The sequence below is a fragment of the Python bivittatus genome, unplaced genomic scaffold (genome assembly GCF_059951505.1).
Source record: "Python bivittatus isolate LINGU-HERP-01145 unplaced genomic scaffold, Pbiv_v1 ctg000780_np1212, whole genome shotgun sequence".
NCBI classification, from domain to species: Eukaryota; Metazoa; Chordata; class Lepidosauria; order Squamata; family Pythonidae; genus Python; species Python bivittatus.
In genome coordinates, this window is record NW_028277108.1 from 3,173,758 (window position 1) to 3,193,808 (window position 20,051).

The window sequence follows — 20,051 nt, forward strand, 5'->3', positions numbered from 1 at the left end:
ATTTTTTGTGGATTAAGTTTCATGGCTGCCTATCATGCTTCAGTAATCTTTCTAGAATACGCCTGTTTCTGTGCATTTCACTAATACACCAATGAAGTGCAGATACACATTCAATTTCAAAAGAATAATAGACTAAAAAGTCCGCCATTTCTTCCTGGGGCTTGGTATATTTAAAAATGATTTGGAAGAAGTGCTTTAGATCTCACCCAGGTACATCACTTATTTGCTAGCTACTCATTAAACAATTTTTCTTTTTAAAGTTTCAACACAAGCCTGAAAAAAGTTTGTGGCTGCTTTAATCAATAGTGGTGTGTGTGGGTGTGGGTGTGCGTGCGTGCTTGTTTGAGGCCTGAAGCTTTCAAAGCATGCGGTCTTATTTCTTTTCCCAGATTGTACTAAGGTTAGCTACTGTCCTAAAAATATTCTCAATCCCATAATGGAGGAATGCAGTCTCACTCAGATTAGGTGATTGGAAGTCAAGTCAAGACTAGAAGACCTTCAACATCAAATTCATTGGCATCATATGAAAATTAGGTATTCCCAGAAACTAAAAAGGTGTTTTCCTTCAAGTCAAGCTTGACTCCTAGTGACTTCATGGACACATCCATGCAGTTTTCTTGGCAACAACATGGAAGCGGTTGGCTGCTTGCCTTCTTTTGGTCTTGGAAAATCCTGGGTCAGAACTATAACCAATTGCCAATTTGAAGAAAGCTGTACAATCAGTTCAGAATTAGTAACTTGTGAATTGCAATTGAAAACCTGTGTTTTCCTGGTTTCCTATTAAAATCTTGCAGGTGTACAAACTGAGCTCCCTCTACACAAAAACAAACTATTGTGCCATGTTGTACTTGTTTCCTAGTTCACTCTACTTTTTAACAAGTCGTCTTGCCAAAGACCTAGTATTTTTCCTGAACCAATAAAAGCGTCTTCTTTTAGATAACCCCTGAGGACCAAATGTCAATTGACTTCAGTCTGACAATTTCCAAGTCCAAAGACAACAGCCCTGGCCTTTACTTTTCACATTGGTTTCTGTCCTGCTCTTCTTAATTCCTTTTCTTACCACTGTGCTCACAAGATTTGGCCTTAGTTGTGCCTGTTCTAGATACTTCTTCTGGGCCTGCATTGCTAGTATTCTTCATTTCAAAATCTGACAGCCCTTTTAGAATCTGCATACTGAAAATATCCATTGCTGCAATTGTTATGGATTGCAGCTCTCATAATGAACTTGTTATATCACAATGACAAAAATAGAAATTATAAGACACCACCAAGCTAACACAGAAGATGAAAACACGGCACCAACGTATATTCTGCCTTCAGGTGAATTTAATGAGAAACTCTTGTGTGGCATGCTCAAGACATATTTGGGTTAAGTCCATATATAAAATGCATTTAGCTCAGTTGTAACTATTTAGCCATGAACAGAATGAATTTGTCATGAACACAAAGCAAAAACATTTCTAGGTAATTCCCTAAGCAGCAACATTTTTTCCAAAACAAAACATAGGTGAAAGATTGAATATTTACAAGTGCATTTCTTTTACAAAAATACATATATTCTTAATAAGTAGGAGAGATCAAGTCATTAATAATGACCCTTTTTCACTTCAATTTAAATATTCATAATCTAAACTTTACAACCACAAAAAGGTTTCTTAAGGTATTACTAATTTTGACAAAAATCCTAAAATATTTCAAACTTAAAGAGATAGCAATGAAATATTATGCATCGAGGTGTACATATTGCAAGGGTTTTTATAGTGATAATCACCAATCAGAAAGAAGTACAAAAGAATTACTGTACTACTCATATCATACTGTCATATCTTGGAACTTATAAAGATAGTTCAGTCAGTCCTGTGTATGCTTTTTCAGAAACTAGCCCCACTAAGTTATGTATGTTTTATTCCCAGGTAAATTACTTAGGAATACAGTCAAAATGACTCTTTTCTAGCAATTACCTGGAACATGTGTTTTAAAAGAATTGCATTATATCTTCACCTTTTAAATGGCTGATTGTTAGCAACTGAGAGGGCCTACAGATGCTTTATGGTTCTCAATTCTAGCAAAGTATCTATTAGATACCTTTAGAAGCAAATATTCAAAATCAGAGTTCTTGAAGGTTTTCCATTAAATTAAGAACTACTTTGGAAAAAATGTATCATTCAGCATTGGCTTACATGTAAATCTGTAGGACAGGTGTTACTGAAACCAGTTTTAAGCTAAAAATACAGTAAGTATTTGCAAAGTAAATGCTAATATTTTGTCACATATGTTAAATATATTATCATGAAACCATAATTATTTCAAAAGGCTAACATCAATTTGGTCAGTTTTGTGCTTTGTTAAAGTAAGAGTGTATTGGATGTTTGGTTCAGTGGCCAAATAAATTACAGCCAACAGTACTAAAAAAACAGAAATCTGAAATCTGCACTTCCTGCAGGAGGGGGAATTATTCAGAGCTATTCTGAAAATTGGTTCTTTGCATTTTTTCTTTCTTTCTAGCTAGCTTGAAAACACCACTGAGAAACAGAGGGTGACTAATAGCCAACCTTCTCCAATCTGGTGCTCTGCAGCTCAGGAAGGTTCTAACAGAGCATTTACTTTCAATTCATATAAATACATAGAAATATAAATATAAGTTATTTCTATAAAGTTAAGCCTTAAAAAAACAGATTAGCAAGATCAGTTCTAAGGAAACTCAAATTTCTTCAGCAACAATTCAGGAAGTAAAATAAATGCTACCCAAAAAGAAAGAAAGAAAGAAAGAAAGAAAGAAAGAAAGAAAGAAAGAAAGAAAGAAAGAAAGAAAGAAAGAAAGAAAGAAAGAAAGAAAGAAAGAAAGGACAGACACACACCCATACACACACACACACACACACACACACGTAACTTTTGGTCATTTTTGAAAAGATCAGTAGGCATTTTTCAATTTTTTTCTGTCTTTCATATCACTACAATCTGCTTATCACACATAACAAATTAGTGGATCCCACTGTGTATTCAATCTATTTTGTAGATTTAGTAACTCAAAAGTATCCAGAAAGTAAATAATGTATTTCCATGTAAATAATGATAAGCATCAGCTTTCTATCATGGAGAACTGAATATTTTAATACTCTATAGATTTCCCTAATTTATTTAAAATAATTGCATCATGTAAGAATTTGAAATGGGCTTCTATTAAAAATGGCAGATTGCTTGTCACAACGATAAACTGAAAATGTATTACAGCTAGCTAGCTAGCTCAAATGTCATTAACAGAAGCAAAAGACCAAGTATCACCTCTGTGTTTGTGCAGACAGATAAATCTAAATTGTAACATTTAAATAAAGACATTTGCTTCAATACAGCAAGCACATTCTCTTTCAAAGTACAGTATATTAAAATGTTTTAATGCTTTTTATCGACTTACTACTGTCTCCACATACTGTAGGAACTTATCTATACTTCTAGGTAGAACTCATCTTTTAGCTGAAGATGCCAATTATTTTGAGAACTTTCTGCCTAAAAAGATGTAGCCTCTCCTGAACTATGGTACTTCCTAGCAGCAGTATACATAAGTCACATTGACATCTAAACATGCACCACCATGATATTACTGCACAAATGATGTGGTTATCTGATTTGTGTCAATTGCTTCATGAGATCTGATGCAAGTAGGTAAAGTCACTTCATTGGCATGATAATTTCATGACACACAAGTCATTATTTGACACCCCCTTGCCCCTTCCGTAGATTCATGTACAGGTAGTCCTCGACTTACGACCATTCATTTAATGACCATTTGAAGTTATGAAGGTGCTGGAAAGTGACTTACAACCAGTCCTCACACTTACGACCATTGCAGCATCCCCGCAGTCATGTGATCAAAATCTGGGCGCTTGGCAACTGGCATGTATTTATGATGGTTGAAGTGTCCTGGGGTCGCATGTTTGCCATTTGCGACCTTCCCAGCTGGCTTCCAACAAACAAAGTCAATGGGGGCAGCCGGATTCGCTTAACCACCACGGTGATTCGCTTAAAGAACATGGTAAAAAAGGGCGTAAAATCGGGCGCAACTCACTAAACGACCGCATCGCTCAGCAACAGAAATTCCAGTCCCAATTGTGGTCATAAGCTGAGGACTACCTGTAGTTCAAAGAATAGGCCATGTTTTGGAATAAGCCTGAGCACACATGGCCAGGTTCACAAGCGGTGATCTAAAATGAATAGGATAGTAATGACAAGGAAACCTGCTGTCTAACTAAATTTTGTTTTATTGCTTTCAGTGGATAACTCCATTTCCTTTGTGTTGCTTTGTGGAAAATTATGTAGTTGTTTTTTTAAAAAAGCCTCTCTTCATGGTTTACAAGGAAATGTTCAGGTTCTGTATCACTATATTAACATGTCGTGAAGTTTGACAAAAAGCATCTACAGTGTAGAGGTACAGTGCACCTGTATCAGAAATGCAAATCTGTAGGCCACAAGGAGGTTACGTGTGCAAGAAACGTTTTAAGGCTTTTACTTTCACAGCTGATAAGTCTATCTTGGACATTTATGCTCTTTTTTCCCAACTCTACTGGAAAATCTCTCTTACTAATCAAGGTTGAAACATGTTACAAAAATGAAATAAGCTGGTTCTGAATCTGGAAATTCACTGAATTGTTGTTGAAAGTCTTTATACCCAGACCCCAAATACTTGTTTTTATGTGGTCCTTTTGGTACAGCAAAAGGCAGAATCCCTGCTAAGTACAAGGCAGCTATACAATACATCATAACATATTTTGGAGGATTTGGACAAAATGCTTCAGTCGATATAGTATGATGAGAAATGTGAGATTGAAAATGTAATTTAGATCAATTGGAATTAACCTATGGAATATTACATTTCCTCTAATGAGACAAGATAAAACAATAATTACTCATTCTGCACAGGAAACCTGAAATAGAAATTGCACATACTTCGTTTGTAAAACCAAGAATGTTTTTACAGTTCCATGGATGTTTAATTTTAACAATGCTAAGCTTGACAGAATGCTGACATGAGAAAAAGACCAGATACTCCCTATTAGTACTGGGACAGACAAGTCTCAGTGCTAATGAGTTAGCCATGTATGCTCAGCAGAACTGGAAGATCTTTTCATTAATTGCAACGATACCAGAAAAACCCATGAAGTCATTAGTAGGACTGATGCGTACTGATAGATGTCTTAGGAACAGGCAGATTTAGATTTACCCAGCCCCCTGAAAATATGGAGTATGCTTCTATTTCCTAGGGTTTTGAATAAAATAAAAAGTAATGCCCTGTGTATCTCCTCCATGGGAAACTAAATCCATACCTCTAAGATCGTAGCCATTTATCCCGGGAGATAGGGGAATTGCAGCTTTGGGTGTTATCCAGAATTATGGAAGGAGACTCACAATCACTCATGTATCCTTTTCCCATTGCTTCAAGGGAATATTCAAAGCCACTCTTAAGTCACTGAATGCATTAAGAAATCTGTTCTCGTTATATAAATGTTAACTTGAGCACTGAAACAGCTTTATGTGATCAGGTCCCCAGCAAGATGTGACTTGTTTGGTGCTATGGCATGACTGACCTATTGGATAAATCATCACTGGGTGGGTTCATATGTCATCTAAGCCATCAATCATAGTTTACAAGCCACATGGGCTGGGTTCACAGCATATGCTAAGCCAAAACCAAACAAACTCTGTGATGACAAAGCACAATGGGTAAACCCAATCAGAATATGTAAAATCGTGACTAGGATTCATAGAACAAGTTCCATGAGCCCAGAGTTTTGTTATATTTAAAAAGTAGCTTCAAATGCAATGTATCAGCTGCTCTGAAAATGGAAGGGAATGGCAAAAATGTTTTTTGGTATGCCATGGGGTGCATTCAACTATTCAAAAGAAAAAAAAAATCCCCTAGGCATCAGCTGGAGCTAGCATTTGGATCCAAGCTATTGCATCTAACAAAAGAAGGCTATACAAATGATACTTCTTCAATGAGCTGACAACATTTAACAGATGATTTAATGTTTAACTGAAAAATCTCTCCAACCGCTGTATTTGAAAGTGCTGGCCCCGACGAGCATTGCACAGTATTTTATTCTACAGCTGATTACTCTGGACCAGAACTCTAGAACCAAGTCTATTTGTCTGGGATCTGATCTGGTCCATGTAGCACAATATGCTTCTAGAAATAATGGCCTGCTGTATATGCTCTTATTTGCCAGACCCCTGTATTACAAGGCAGGCATACAATATTCGGTTTTAATTTTCCTAAACTCAATAGTTTTCTAGAGAGAATTACTTTACTTATGGTGTGTAATTTACTATATGAAGAACGGTGTTTATTAAAAATTGTACAAATCATTAAACTTGACTGTTACCTTGGGTTATAACTGCAAAAAAGTAATGGAAGACAAGAAAAAACAGTATACAATACATTGTGATTTCCGTAGTAATATCCATAACACAACATTATTGAACAAGAAAGAATTCACGTGCAATACCTAAGGCAACCATTAACATTTTTGAACACTACTGTTATGAAAAAAACCAAACACCCTGAACAGCCAGTAGTTTTGGTCAGATAGCTTTGTTAACCATTTCAGTTTAGTTCAGTTTCAGACTTGACAACCAATTCCATAACAACAGTAAGATTCCTGGTAAACCTAGATTGTGCCTGGGATGCAATTAAACTGGCTCATTTTATAATGTACTGATGCATATTACTGAATATGTTCAAGGAATAGAGAAGCATATGTCACTTCAGTGACTGTAATCCAACACGTTTAAGACCACCAGTTTCAACCCACAACTTTCTTGTATTGTTACCAAATTTCAAAGGGAAGGCAACAACAATTTAAAAATATAACCCACACTTTTGAGAATAAAGTTTCCGTGACAGTTCCTGTTTTTCTTTCTAGTTAAATTATAATAAAATTTGAAATATCCCTTATTTTAAAAACTCTTATTTTACCTGCTGCACATGTACCAATGTGCTAATTCTCCAAATCAAAACTTTAAATAACTCTTGCATACTATTGAAAGGAAATCACATGATATGATACCATTCAAGTTCAGTTCAGTCTGAATGCTTTCAACTTCTTTGATACAAAATCTAACTTCAGATACTGCTAAATGATCACTGCATATTAATGAGTGAACTACATCAGGATCTATGAGAAGTTAAACAAGAAAAAGTAGTGGTAAAATAACCACTTTTCTGAAATATGTATTATATACAAAATGTTTAAAGGTATAGTTTTAACCTTTTATACAGTACTTTTAAACAACTTTTTTCAGTAAAACAGTACATGTGAAAAAACAAGAATACCACAAGTGAAACAGGAGACAGCTATTTTTTTTTCTAATGTAATCAGTGTTATGGAATCAGTGAAGTTTTCTATCAGGCAAAGCAAGTATTCAAGAGATTCTGATTCCTTACTATACATTTAATGATTTGGCTATAATTTACAGTCTTTGATGCCACAAATATATTATGAATGTTTCAGTTGCAGAATGGCACTTGATTTACTCTAACAGTAGGGACAAAGTAGTTGATCAACTGAAGAAAAGTCCGTATTTGCAGGTTGAAATTCGAGTGGTTCCCCCCTCCCCCCAATCCAGGCACATCCATTCATTGTGCAATCTGTCGATGGGTAAACAACATAGTGCAGGTTTAATCTCAGTGGGATCTGGCCCTTTGGTCTAACTGAAGTCAATTCTGGGTCGATACTGGAGTACCATGGGATAAGACTAAAACCACAATGAAAACAGAACAGAAACAATGACAGCAGGTAGACATAAATAAACAAGCAATATAATGATTTATATTGATTGAACAGAATTTAGTTAACAAGTCCTTCTTCATCAATGTATACATATTAAACAGAAATAAAACAAAGTTAAGAGCTGTATGAATTAAACTCTCATGTCCACTTGGCTCATCAATAAACCAATCAATATTCTTAAAATGAGAAATAAATTGGCTATATTCTGAACAATCTGAATTCACTAGCACTTTTCTTTCCTAAGCAATTTCTATTTAACTACAGAAGGATTGCTTTGAAAGGCTAAATAAGGCAAATCACCATCTATAGGGATGTTGTGTGTGTGTGTGGGGGGGGGGTTGTCCCCAACTCAGTTGTTTTCAGTATTGAAGTCATTTTAGTTCCCCCTATGGGTATCAACAGAGACATGTACTTTAGTACTGTCATTAAATAAAAACAAAATAGCATTTTTTATAATTAAACAAAGGAATAAACACAAGGTAGCCAAGAAGTGGTACTCAGGACTGCAGGAACCTACCGCTGCTACTAGTTGTGATGGTTCTCACAGTAATACTGAGGGCACTGATGCTAGCTTTCTACCCCACTGCATAAGAAACAAGGAATCTTCACCAGCTGTTCTGAACTGGGCCTAATCTTCATTTAAGGATGCTCTCTTTAAAATGTCCAAGCAGTCCCCAATTCAGTCACCTGGTATAAACGGTGATGATGCAAACCCCAGCCTTTCATACTTGGATCTCCGCGTCAGACACAAGCACATAAAGCACACGTTTGTGTGACTATGCACATTTCATTGTTTTACCTTCCTTTGCAGATGCCTATGCCACTGCTGCAAATAGGCCACATCCCCGGAAGCAAAAGAAACTTAGAAGTACCTTAGAAGATTAGTTCCTGTGCAGTGTTTGTTAGATCATGTGCTCTGGGCTGAGCTTTTTGATCCTTATTTCAGGTGTGTGCGACCTGCTGCTGAATTCCAGTTCTTATCATCTCCAGCCATCATTGACAATGGTGAGGGATGATGAGAAGTGTTCTCCAACAACATGTGGATGCTGTTCATACCTTCCTTATGAGAATCTCCCAATCTTCAGGATATAACCTGAAGATACAGGGATGTGTCAAAGCAGTGATATGCATTTTCCCCAACGCAACTGTCCATGTGCATGAACTATGGCTATACTTCTTGCACCTAACTGCAAAGGACTCTATTATATTCTCTATTGGGTATATGGCATGACTAGTTTAGATGGCAATGTGTAATAGACTTTGGTCAAACAAATTGATTCTAATGCTGGATATAACACTGCATTTTAAAGTCCCACCATAAAGAGATCATAATGCTTTTTAAATCTCTCCCATGGATAGGGTGACTTATTATATCTACCTGGTTATATAAAAATGGGGAGCAGAGTAAAATAGGGCTCTTTGAAGGAAGGGCAGGATAAAATTGAAGCATATAATGAATGCTTAAGATTGGAAGCCCATTATGACAATGGTAACGCTCTCTGGCATTGTGGACTAATTCCCCTTCTTTGAAAGTATGGTTACTGTACAAAACATAATATTTTAGTATTATGATTCTAATGTTTCATAAAAATCACTTTAAAATCTTAAGCTGCCAATCTCTTGAAACTCCAAACTATGAAATCAAATATTGATAGCACTCAATCATTCAACTAAGATACTGTAGCCATAATGGCTACCAATTTTCTGTTATGTTCATTTCCTGAAATATGTACAGGACCATTCCTGAGTCCTAATGTCCCATGCTTGTAGACACAAAATAATTTCAGAGATTATCCTATTGCTGCATTATGATGTTATGATAATATAAACTGAGTTACACAGAATATTGCTAAAGTTAGCAAAGCTTCAAAGGAGGCAATACATGCTAACATTATGATTAGTTTACAAAAAATAAGCTTGTCAACTTGCAATTAACCATACATTTTTACCTGTTTGAATATTCATGCACACAGTATCCTATCATACCTTACTGTAAATGCTACAATTAATCAGCAGCATAGGGAGTCTGACCTAAATCATTGTAATATTATAACATTCTTATCTTTATTTCAAACTGATTTATGAAATTGGTTTATATAATTTCGTGGTCTGTTAAGAGCCTAGAGCATGCTAGACAAGATATAAATTAATGACTATAGCTTGCCCCATGTGATTTTTTTTAATCTAGGTAAACATTAAAACAAAAACCCAAGGTGTTCAATCTTCGTAATTAAATTTAGTCTAGAAGAACTTAGTCCAGCAGAAAATGAACGAGATATCCAGCTCCCGCCTAAACTGAATTTCAAAGGTTGTTGTCTTAATGACTACAATGTGTACAGTCGGGAGTGCCTCTTACCTGATAAAAAGAGCCATCCTGTGAGCAGACTTGTGATGACGAGCAGTTCTGACACCGAAACTGCGAAGGAGATGATTTTCTGATCAGATAAGAGGCATCCACAACTGAACATTGATCATCAGTCATTCAAAAATTGTTTCATATTCAAGAATGAATTAATTGACCCTTAAGAGATGAGCTATATGGCTATCAGAAAATTTTTTAAAAATCTATAGCTTTAATTGGCTCAGTTTCTGTTGCAGACACTATATATATATGTGGAAAAGGTAGCAAGGGGTTAAAGCTATGCACTGGACACAAAATATCCCACTACACAAGTCAAAAAGGCATTTATTTTCATAACTCCCCCCACCCCGCCAATTCCTCTCTCCCCGGTGTACAGCTTTCTTGTTCTCTCAGTACTGGCTACCAAACAATATGGATGCTCTAGAAAACAATTATTTTCTACATATACCTGGGGGTGGGGATGGGGTGGGGTGGGGGGTGAATATTGGGAATACCCCATTTGAATTGAAGTATCCCCGACATATATGAATGCCCTAAGGCAGCAATATGTCATTAAAAAACACATCATAATAAAAATAAGAACGGCGATGGATCAAAGGCAGACAGAAAGGGGTTAGCAATAAGATTTGCAAAAAAAAATTAGAATCTCTATATTGCCAAGAATTTTGCAGACAGAAACTATGGAATTTAATTAACATTAACTGTGAATTCTGTAAAAGAATAGGTCTCATGAAAATGGTAACAGTCTATTTCTAGCCAATTTATAACAATCGTTAAAATGCAGACTTATGCAACTTTTAGGCAGATGTATTTTTTAAATGGCTTTCAGTAATAACATTTGAAGTTCCAAAGACTATTCCTATTCCATGTTAGTTAACTAGAATTATTATTTTATAGACTGTTCAACTTTCTTAGTTTTATAAGATTCATTAAATATTCAATGACATGGATAAAATGTAAAGAGTTATTAAACACACAAAAATGTACTGAAGACATTTAAACTATAGGTTTAAGCCCAGGAGAAAAGTACAGGTTAGCAGGTGTAGAAATATACAACTGTCCTACGTACATACTTACTACAGAACTACTCTCATGAAACACTAGCAGACCAGATAATAAAAACTCTATACCTGAGTGTTTTATCTTCCTACTCACATTTGTTTTGACATCTCTATTTGTTCAGCAAAGTCATAATACTGTTTTAAGATGACACATGACTTTCAGCAACATGAGAAATTGCTTTTTGTACCCCAAAGTTCATCACAATCTTGTTATTTAATGTTTTCAATTTATCTGGGTCATTCCCCAAAATAACAGGTGGTGTTTTTTCATGGTACGTGCAATTGTGCTATCTACAATTCATATTTTTGAAACTGTACATTTGTGAATTACATGCACTTGGATGCTATCTAAACAACTAGGCTTTTGGAAAAATAAATGTTCTTTAGTAGAGAAATGCCAAACATTCCAAATTCAGATTGTTTTGAGCTTGAAACAACCCATTACAACCTCACCATGAATTTTCCTATACTGTTCTGCCCTTTCTTGTTCTTATCTTGAAATGACCCCATTTCAAGCTTGAAATGGCAGTTTCCCTCTCAAAATTGAGGTTTTAAAAACACTTGGTGGTTTGAACAGCCCATGTGGAATTTGAAATACTTGCTTCTATCCTTTAGCATATCTCCCCTTCCAATTTTTCCAGTTCTTGTCTCTGTAACAGCTCAATATCAAAAAGTTTTTATTGCTTTCTTGCTGTTCAAAGACCCATCATTCCTAGGCTTCAAGCTCTTCTTCTTCTTGCACAACAGGATTTCATTTTCACCTTCTTATTCCGCAAGAAGTAACAATTACAATATGACATTAATGGCTTCTTTAATCATGCTGTATGTCTATACAGGCATGATGGTTTGAATTAACCTTCACATATTATGCCATGATGGTAACAGCAGTTTAGGAGCTGTGCACTTTAGCTATTGGGAACCAGCAGTGCATATCAGAATATTTAACATTTTCCACTTGACCTGGACTAACTAGCAATGGATAAAACTAAAGACTAACAAAATTACACTGTTGGTCTGCTAGACTGGTATTACCTATTCTATCAACTCTCCTGGAGTTCCTTCATCACTTGCTCTTTGACTTTTAACTGGAGATGTGTGCTCTTTCACTAAGGTAGATGCTATATTCCCTTCCCCTAAGTCCTTTTACATTTATATAAATGTTCTAAGTCACCCGTTGGGGGGAGATGGGCAGCACACAAATTTAATAATAAATAAAATATTACTTTACACACCTGTTTAAAGTCAAGATTTTCTTGAATTCAAATAACTGAGACATGACAAATCCTAGCCCTGGCTGGCCTACAATATTTAAGTTCTCTGAGTTTGGTGGAATAGCTGCTCTATTTCCTACCTAACTTTAGTTATGTATCAGCCAACTTCCTTTTATGCAAATAGACAAAGTTGTTTCACAGGAAGATTATCTCTTTCTTCGTAATTCTCATCACCCTAGGAAAATTCTGGCAATTACTAACCCCACTGATGGCACTTCTGCCCGCTGATAACAGGAAGAACAGTTACCCATCAAAGTCTTGAAAGGCAAAAAAAACTAGCTAAATGCATTTGGTGCTGTTTCTGGTTATCACTGATATTCCTCTTAGACTCTCCTTTTTCCTGGAATTGCTGGATAACTCACTGAACCAGCTTAGATCAATGCATGAGATGCCGTTGAATCAGGGCCTTAAATACGTTTTTAAGACCTCGGTATATCTGCTATACTATTTTACTTATTTTTTGCACACCTTACTACCTATTGTCTTTTTAGCATTTTTTCAATGATTTCTATCAGTGGACTCATGAACCGATAAGGATTTATTTTAGCTATAAGTGATAATTCCTTCGACATGCCCAGACCGCTTAAGAAAGGCTTTCCCTGTTGAAATAGCTGTGCTTAAGATGAAGGGAAGTGGAAGTAAGCTGGCCTATCCCTTATCTCAAGCCAGTTAAACATCTGTTTATCTCCTTCTTTAAATCCCATGTTGCAGTCCTTCTTCACGGGGACTTCAGGGGACAAACAGAAGGAGCTCATCGTTTGTTACAAGATATACTTATTTAAGCGCACACACTTAAAATGGCAGGAAGTCTTATTATTTATATTTATATATGCTAAAAGCAATAAAAAGTGTTATTTTATTTACATTTTCGCCTCGTAGTCTCCATCTTGTCATGTAGATGAATTCCATTGTATGATCCTTCCCCATGATTTCCCCATTGCATAGTACATCCAGCTTTAAAAGAAAACACAGTTATTTCTACTATAACCTTAAGTATTATAAAAACATTCTTGCCGTTCTGTTCATCTTTCTTAGGATGGAATTATTAACATATAAGAGGAGGAAAAGATTAGAAGTCTACCACAGCATGATTATACTTGTGCAAGATAGTTATTTAATGAACAAGCAAAATGCAAACAAAATGACTTTTTAGCTACTTATGTATATTTTAATTATTATTCCTAAACAGAAACCATATCTCCCTTCTAAAGAAGCTGCTTAAAATAAAGGGTTTAGAATGTAGCTTGGAATGTGTAATGGAGGAACATCCATTACAGCTGTTAAATACACTTGCCTGGTTTTTTTTTAACCATACTTTTTGGGATTCATTTGGCCTTCATACTAAATTATTAGAGGATTTTAAAAGCATAGAAGAGTTATACACTTGTATTTTTTATAGCAAGATGAATATGCAAATTAGGAAATTATCTTATGCTGTTTTATATGCACTATATCTTCTGCATGAGGGAAGGAGGAAAACTAAAGTCTTATTTGGCGTAAGAACATATGAAACTGCTTCTACATTATTTCAGCCATCCAATTCAGCATGGTCTACTCTGGGGTTCAAGCATGGCATTTCATATCACCTGCAACTTGATTTTTTACATTTTTTCTTTTCAAGGACAGAATCTATAGCCATTAGCATACAAAGCATATATTCTAATAAACTGTGATCCAAATAACTACAGTCATAAATACTGATATATATAGCATAAGAAAATTGCTTTACACATTTAATTGCTTCAAAATTCTACATCTAATTCCAGGATTACTAATGCCTTAAGGTCTGATTTTGCATTCCATTTGGATTGTAATATACTACACAATTTTTCAGATTAAAGCCATTTTTATTGTATAAAATTTCCCCCAAATAGTCAAGTCTCTCTCTTTCTTGGTGACTGACCACCTTCAATAAAATAAAGATTGTAATTAGGATTATGACATTTGAAGTGCAGTTGAATACCAATTTATGTTGAAATAAGTCTCATAAACACTGTACTGATTTCCAAGTAAACAAGAAAAGGATTGCTAATGCACTGTGTGACATTCCATATTTGTCGTGCAAGGAAAAAAAGTTTAGATAACTAAAGGTGTGATAGTTTAAATTCACTTAGTCAAAGGACAGAGACTGCTACTTTGGGGAGATTGTACATCATACCTCATAAGAACTTGGAAGCTTTAATTTTAAACTTAGAAATTTCTTGATAGTTCCTACAGTCACTCGTGTGGAACACCGGATGAATTTCTTCATCAACCCCTAAAGAAAAAAAGACAAAAACTCTAAACTTAGACATTAAAATCTGAATTGACTACACTCCAAATGCTGCCAATGTAAATTGACAACCTACCAGTGCTAGAACATATATAGGATATTAGCTTCTGCTGACGTGCAAGATTGATTTTATTCAGAATAAATTTACTGAATGTTTTAAATGACTGCTTTGATATATTATTTATTATTTTACTTCTAATGAACATTATTTATGATATTTGTGATATGACAAGATATAAATTCCATCAGTCTCTTAAGCAACAAAGAAAAATCTGTTGGGAGTAAGATGCTGAATTCTTCCTCTGTTAATCACAGATGTTTTTCTTCTAATCCAGAGGTGAGGAATTTGAGGGCCTGCAGATATTATGGAACTATAACTCACAACAGCACCAGCTAGAATGGCTGAGAATCAGAGTTTCTCCACCTTTAATTAAATTCAGAACTTTAAAATGAGTTCACTTAGACAGTGGAATGAAGACCCAAGTATGGGAACTGCAGAAAAAATTAAGAGATTAGTTCAGATTTCCTTTAATTATAGAAAATGAGCATTAAAGTAACAAACCTAAGTTGTTTATAGCACACCTATTTACTCTGCACCATTCTATTAATTAATGCTGTAAAAAGAGTTCAAAACTCACTTTTACTACATTATCACCAGACTGTCCATTGTTACGTAAACAATCCAGGCAAATAGCAATTTGGGGGTCGCTCCTGTGATAGTCTTTATCTTCTTGATTTTCATCTCCATTTTCACCATCTTTAGGATTTTCAGAATTTGGATTTTCTTCTGCAACCAAAAAAGTGCATATATAGCAATGTAGAAAATAAAAGCTAAGACTGCAAACTAGGTCATGTTTTCTTGAAACCAACATTATGTGTCTCATTGAAGCAGCACCAGGAGTCTTCCATTTTGTTCAGAGCAGCTCTTTCCTATTCCTCTTGCGGTACAATATCTATAAGAAACGTCTTTGAGAGGGAATTTGGGAAAAGGTGTTATCAATATGTAGAGAAATTCTACTTCTGCTTTTCAAACTTAGGTGAAGCAGAAAATGTTCTGAAGGAGTACCTGAAATCAGTAATGGAGTTTATGATGTCTAATAATCTAAAGTTTAACTTACATAAAATAGAGGCACTGATGGTAGATGGCTTGTTCCTTCAGTAAGATATACATGTCTGCATTTATTAACAAATGCAAGTGAAAAATAAGACTGCAGTTTCTGACATTTTAATAAGTTGGAAATTAAAATGTTTTATTGTGAAATACATGTAAATACCTTCTCCATTTTCTATAGGTTTGTTTTTCTTCCAGAATTCAGCTTCACGGTGCAATTCCTCTAGTTATCAGTAACAAAAAACAAATTTGTATCTCAAATTAATAATGTTGGAATAACAACAGGATTACAAAAAATAAATAATCTTGTAAAGAGAAGGAAAAACATACGTTCTCGAAGTCCTGGAACCAGTTTAAATATAATTTCTTCTAAAGTATTATCCAACCTTGAAAAGAAAAGAAAAAAACATCAAGAACTCAAAATACTAAGTATGTATTTATTCATATGTTAACAGATATTGCAGGCATACATAATAGAACTTTAAAGGGAAATAATAATAGAAATATTCTAAATCTATGTTCAATTTCTTCTCAAGCAAATGTTCTGAAAGTGATTACAAACCCCATGACTGTATTCTGTGGAGAAGTGATGTACTCCATAAGATAGCAATATTTGTAATTTGACTTTTGCTCCTACCTAGCTAATGGGGCTTTATTGTTTGCTCTGTAATTTTGAATGGCAACTATCCTACAATTAATTCTGAGTAGTTGCACATTTGAGGACCATGAGATTGATCTCTGTGAGATGTTCTTTTGGCTAAAAAGTGGAATTGGAAAGAACTCAAATATTCTTCTGAAGAGGAGAAGCAGTCTACCAACACATACATACATGCACAAACACCCCATCCATAAACAAACCTGTCCTGTCATCTTATTAGGTTAGCACCAATAGACTTGCTTTAAGATATTGCCAGAATCCCAAGACCATGAAGTTGCTTGAACCACCATTCATTATAGTGACACTAAATTGTATCCACAGTTGGATAATGATATTAGCTATTTATAAATATGCTTAGAAGTAAACTGAGCAGACATCTTGGTGTATATTGTAATTTTGATCCACAACTTTTCAAATTAAGTTTATAACAAGAGTATTTATACTCTTAAAATTACTGAAGAACGAATGGGGTCATAATGTAAAAAGAGTACACAGAGTACACATGTCAGGTATACTCAGAAGAAGTTTATAAATGAATTAATAAACAAGTACCCAATGAATTGATCCCTGATTCAAGCCATCAGTTTATACTCTATCACTTCTTTCCTTGTTGCTACTACTGCTATCACCTTTGGCTAGAAAAATAATAAGATACCAAGTATAATTAGAATTTTTGAGAAGATATTCATATAGCTGACTGTATGGTAATTTCTCATAGATAGCCATGCATATAGCACAAGCCATTAATTTTTCCCAGGCAAAAAATAGTAGTAATAATAGTAGCATGAGTATACAAAGGAAGGAAAAGGTCAGGTGGAGTGATGTTTTGATGGAGCATACAAATGCAAAACCAAGTATTTAATTTTATATGTACTTCTTCCATTTTTATTACTTATATTTTCTGCATAAAATTATACACACACTCCCTATTCTTTATATCTTAGTCTAGCATAGTTCTTCAGCAAGAGAACATTCATTTGTGCTTTTGGAAATCCATAAGATCTCAAAGGATATAATTCTTGGTATAATTAAAAATTAGCTACAATGAATGACTGCTGAACCCAACACAAGTTAAATGCATGAGCTGTGTTGCCACCTGGTTTTATACTTACTTTATGGTTCCTTTGCACTGTATTTGCTACTTTGGGAAATTAAAAGTCACTGCCTTTTCAAAAACAAATATCACTTTTTTCCTTCTTTAACCTTCTCCCTTCAACCAAGAAAAAAGCACGGTGCAACCACCGTTACCATGTTACAGTAGTTTCCCGTCATTCCACATCACCATCTGCTCTCTTCCATAATGAGCGTATGGTTTAGAACCTTCATATTTGTTGTCCATGATGTTTCCTGCCCCTAAGTTTTGTTTGTCTAAAAAAAGATTATATGGCTTGTTGCAGGTGCTGTAGTCCCCTGTTAGCCAACCATACTGCTGGGAAACACTGCAGTGTGAGTGTGTGTCAGTTGTTCAGCAGGCTGCTGGGGAGTGTAGGAAGATGGTTGGTTTCCTGCTGCTAATGACATCTGGAAAGCAAGCAATCTGAAGCATGGTTGCTGGGAGGAAAGGGAAAACCCTTTTTAAAAAGCTATATATTTATGTGCCTATGGATGGTGCACAGTAATGTTTAAGCTTATAAAAAGGAAACAAGCCATCAAAACACTAGAGAGGTGAATTTATACTATGGAAAGGTTTTTCTAAAATAATGCATGTCAAAGCAACAAGAAGAGAAGGTGAAAATGTTGGGTATGTATCATGTTATGGAATGGTATCATGCTGTAGTTGCAAAGCAAATGTGTAAAAACATTTAGGTGATATAAAGGAAGGAATTTTTTCCAGTATAACTGAAGATTGGTTGGTGATATTTAAACCTGGAAATTAATTATTTGTGACATGTAATATTGTAACTGAGTGTATTGAAACTGAAGCAGATTCTCATGTTATATTTCAAACTAGTTTAAAATGTGTCTTGTAAACTTTAATTATAATTGATTTTAACAAAATTCAGCAACTAACATTTTGTTAAGGTGACAAAGAACTATTTAAAATTCTATTATTCTCAATTATCTAAAATTTTAGTAATTTGGCATTCCAGTGCTAGATGTATTTTTCTTATACCATCTCATTGCATTGTTGATAAAAAATATTTCAAAGGAAAACAGTTTATTAAACTTCCCCTTACCGTAACATTTCTAATGGATTGGTCTCATGTACTTGATTGCCACATCTGGGACAATCATTGCTGTCTTCAAAATGTTGCACAATACAACTCTTGCAGACTGCAAAATCAGATAAGACACGTGTTTTAGGTAAATATGTAAATAACTGCTGAATTTTTAAAGCAAATGTAATGACCCAAGATCTGTTAGAAATATATACCAGTTTTTCTCATGTACAAACACATGATATTTGACAGCACAGAGACCTGAGCTCTTATTATGTTTTTCTGAAATTCATCAGCAGCAATGTAGTGAAATTTGACTTACTTGTGCCATGTTGCTCCCAAACAAAAAAGAAAAGGAAAAGTTAACTTGGAGGTTCAAGACCACTCTTCCAATGAAGTTTTAAAATATTGAAGATAGTCAAATCAAGTTATGAAAGCTACAAAACATAATGCCTGATTTAGCACTGTAGAGTTTATATGATTATTATGTCTATGTTTTTTATACAATTAAATATTTTATCTCATGCTTTCAGCTAACAATATCCTCGGAGTAGAAGGTGGCACTCCAAACACCTATGTGTGCTATAGGGGTTGCTGTAACATATGATGGGGAAGAGATATTTTTCTAAATACTTTCTAAATATCTTTTTCATTTATTTCTTTCACATTCCAGTTTTCCCTGAAAGTACTCTGATTCCTAGTGCATCTGGATCCAGGCACATATTCTATGTCTCCTGCTGTCATATGGGCCTCCTATTAAAACTCCCTTCATCATTTCCAACTTCTTACTATTAAGCAATAATTCAAACATATTCTGTGCATGATACACAGTGTGTACTGAAATACATTCCAGTAAATATTAAACATGAATGATTCCTAAACTACGAGCCTTAATCTCACAATTGCCAAAGCATTAATTCATTAATTAATGAGCATTAATTGCAGCAGGGAAAAGGGATGCCTCACAAATCTCTACTTACAAGTATGGAGGCACTCGGTGACGGTGGTTGGCTTGATCAAATACCCTTTGCAGATACAGCAGGTGATGTACGGGTTGAAATCTTTCACAAAGTGCTTCCTCTGAGTAGCCATTCGTGGCACAAGCAGGCAGAATAAAACGATCAGACTCGAGGCGTGGATTTGGAAGGCAAAAGGATCAAGATCACAGGAGCTGAGGTGCTGCTGGCTGCAGCCGGGGTTCTCCCAGCATCAGAGCAGGATCCAAATTCTCAAGGGTTGACAATGCCGAACCCCACTTTCTTTTTAGAGTTAGACATCTTTGAGCCCTGAAACAAACAAGCCAAGGAAACAAATAAATTCCAGGGAACGGGAGTTGCACAACACAGAGGAACAGGTTATGCTCTCCTCCC

At 35.1% G+C, this 20,051-nt stretch overlaps 1 protein-coding gene and 1 long non-coding RNA gene across 5 annotated transcripts in view; one reads left to right on the forward strand and one right to left on the reverse strand.

Moving 5' to 3' along the window:
• Positions 1–20,051, forward strand: part of LOC148214006 (uncharacterized) — a 47,467-nt gene that overhangs the window by 19,737 nt on the left and 7,679 nt on the right. The gene's annotated exons all lie outside the window — the stretch shown is intronic.
• Positions 3,578–20,051, reverse strand: part of PCGF5 (polycomb group ring finger 5) — a 34,263-nt gene continuing 17,789 nt past the window's right edge. For all 4 annotated transcript variants that reach the window (XM_088128981.1, XM_088128980.1, XM_088128979.1 and 1 more), the window contains exons 2-10: positions 19,662–19,967; positions 18,700–18,796; positions 16,195–16,250; positions 16,028–16,087; positions 15,392–15,540; positions 14,640–14,738; positions 13,346–13,435; positions 10,144–10,203; positions 3,578–7,752 (exon numbers count right to left, since the gene is read on the reverse strand). In XM_088128981.1, the coding sequence (XP_087985107.1) occupies positions 7,705–7,752; positions 10,144–10,203; positions 13,346–13,435; positions 14,640–14,738; positions 15,392–15,540; positions 16,028–16,087; positions 16,195–16,250; positions 18,700–18,796; positions 19,662–19,773 (771 nt within the window). In that variant the 5' untranslated portion in view covers positions 19,774–19,967 and the 3' untranslated portion in view covers positions 3,578–7,704. The remainder of the gene's footprint in view (positions 7,753–10,143; positions 10,204–13,345; positions 13,436–14,639; positions 14,739–15,391; positions 15,541–16,027; positions 16,088–16,194; positions 16,251–18,699; positions 18,797–19,661; positions 19,968–20,051) is intronic.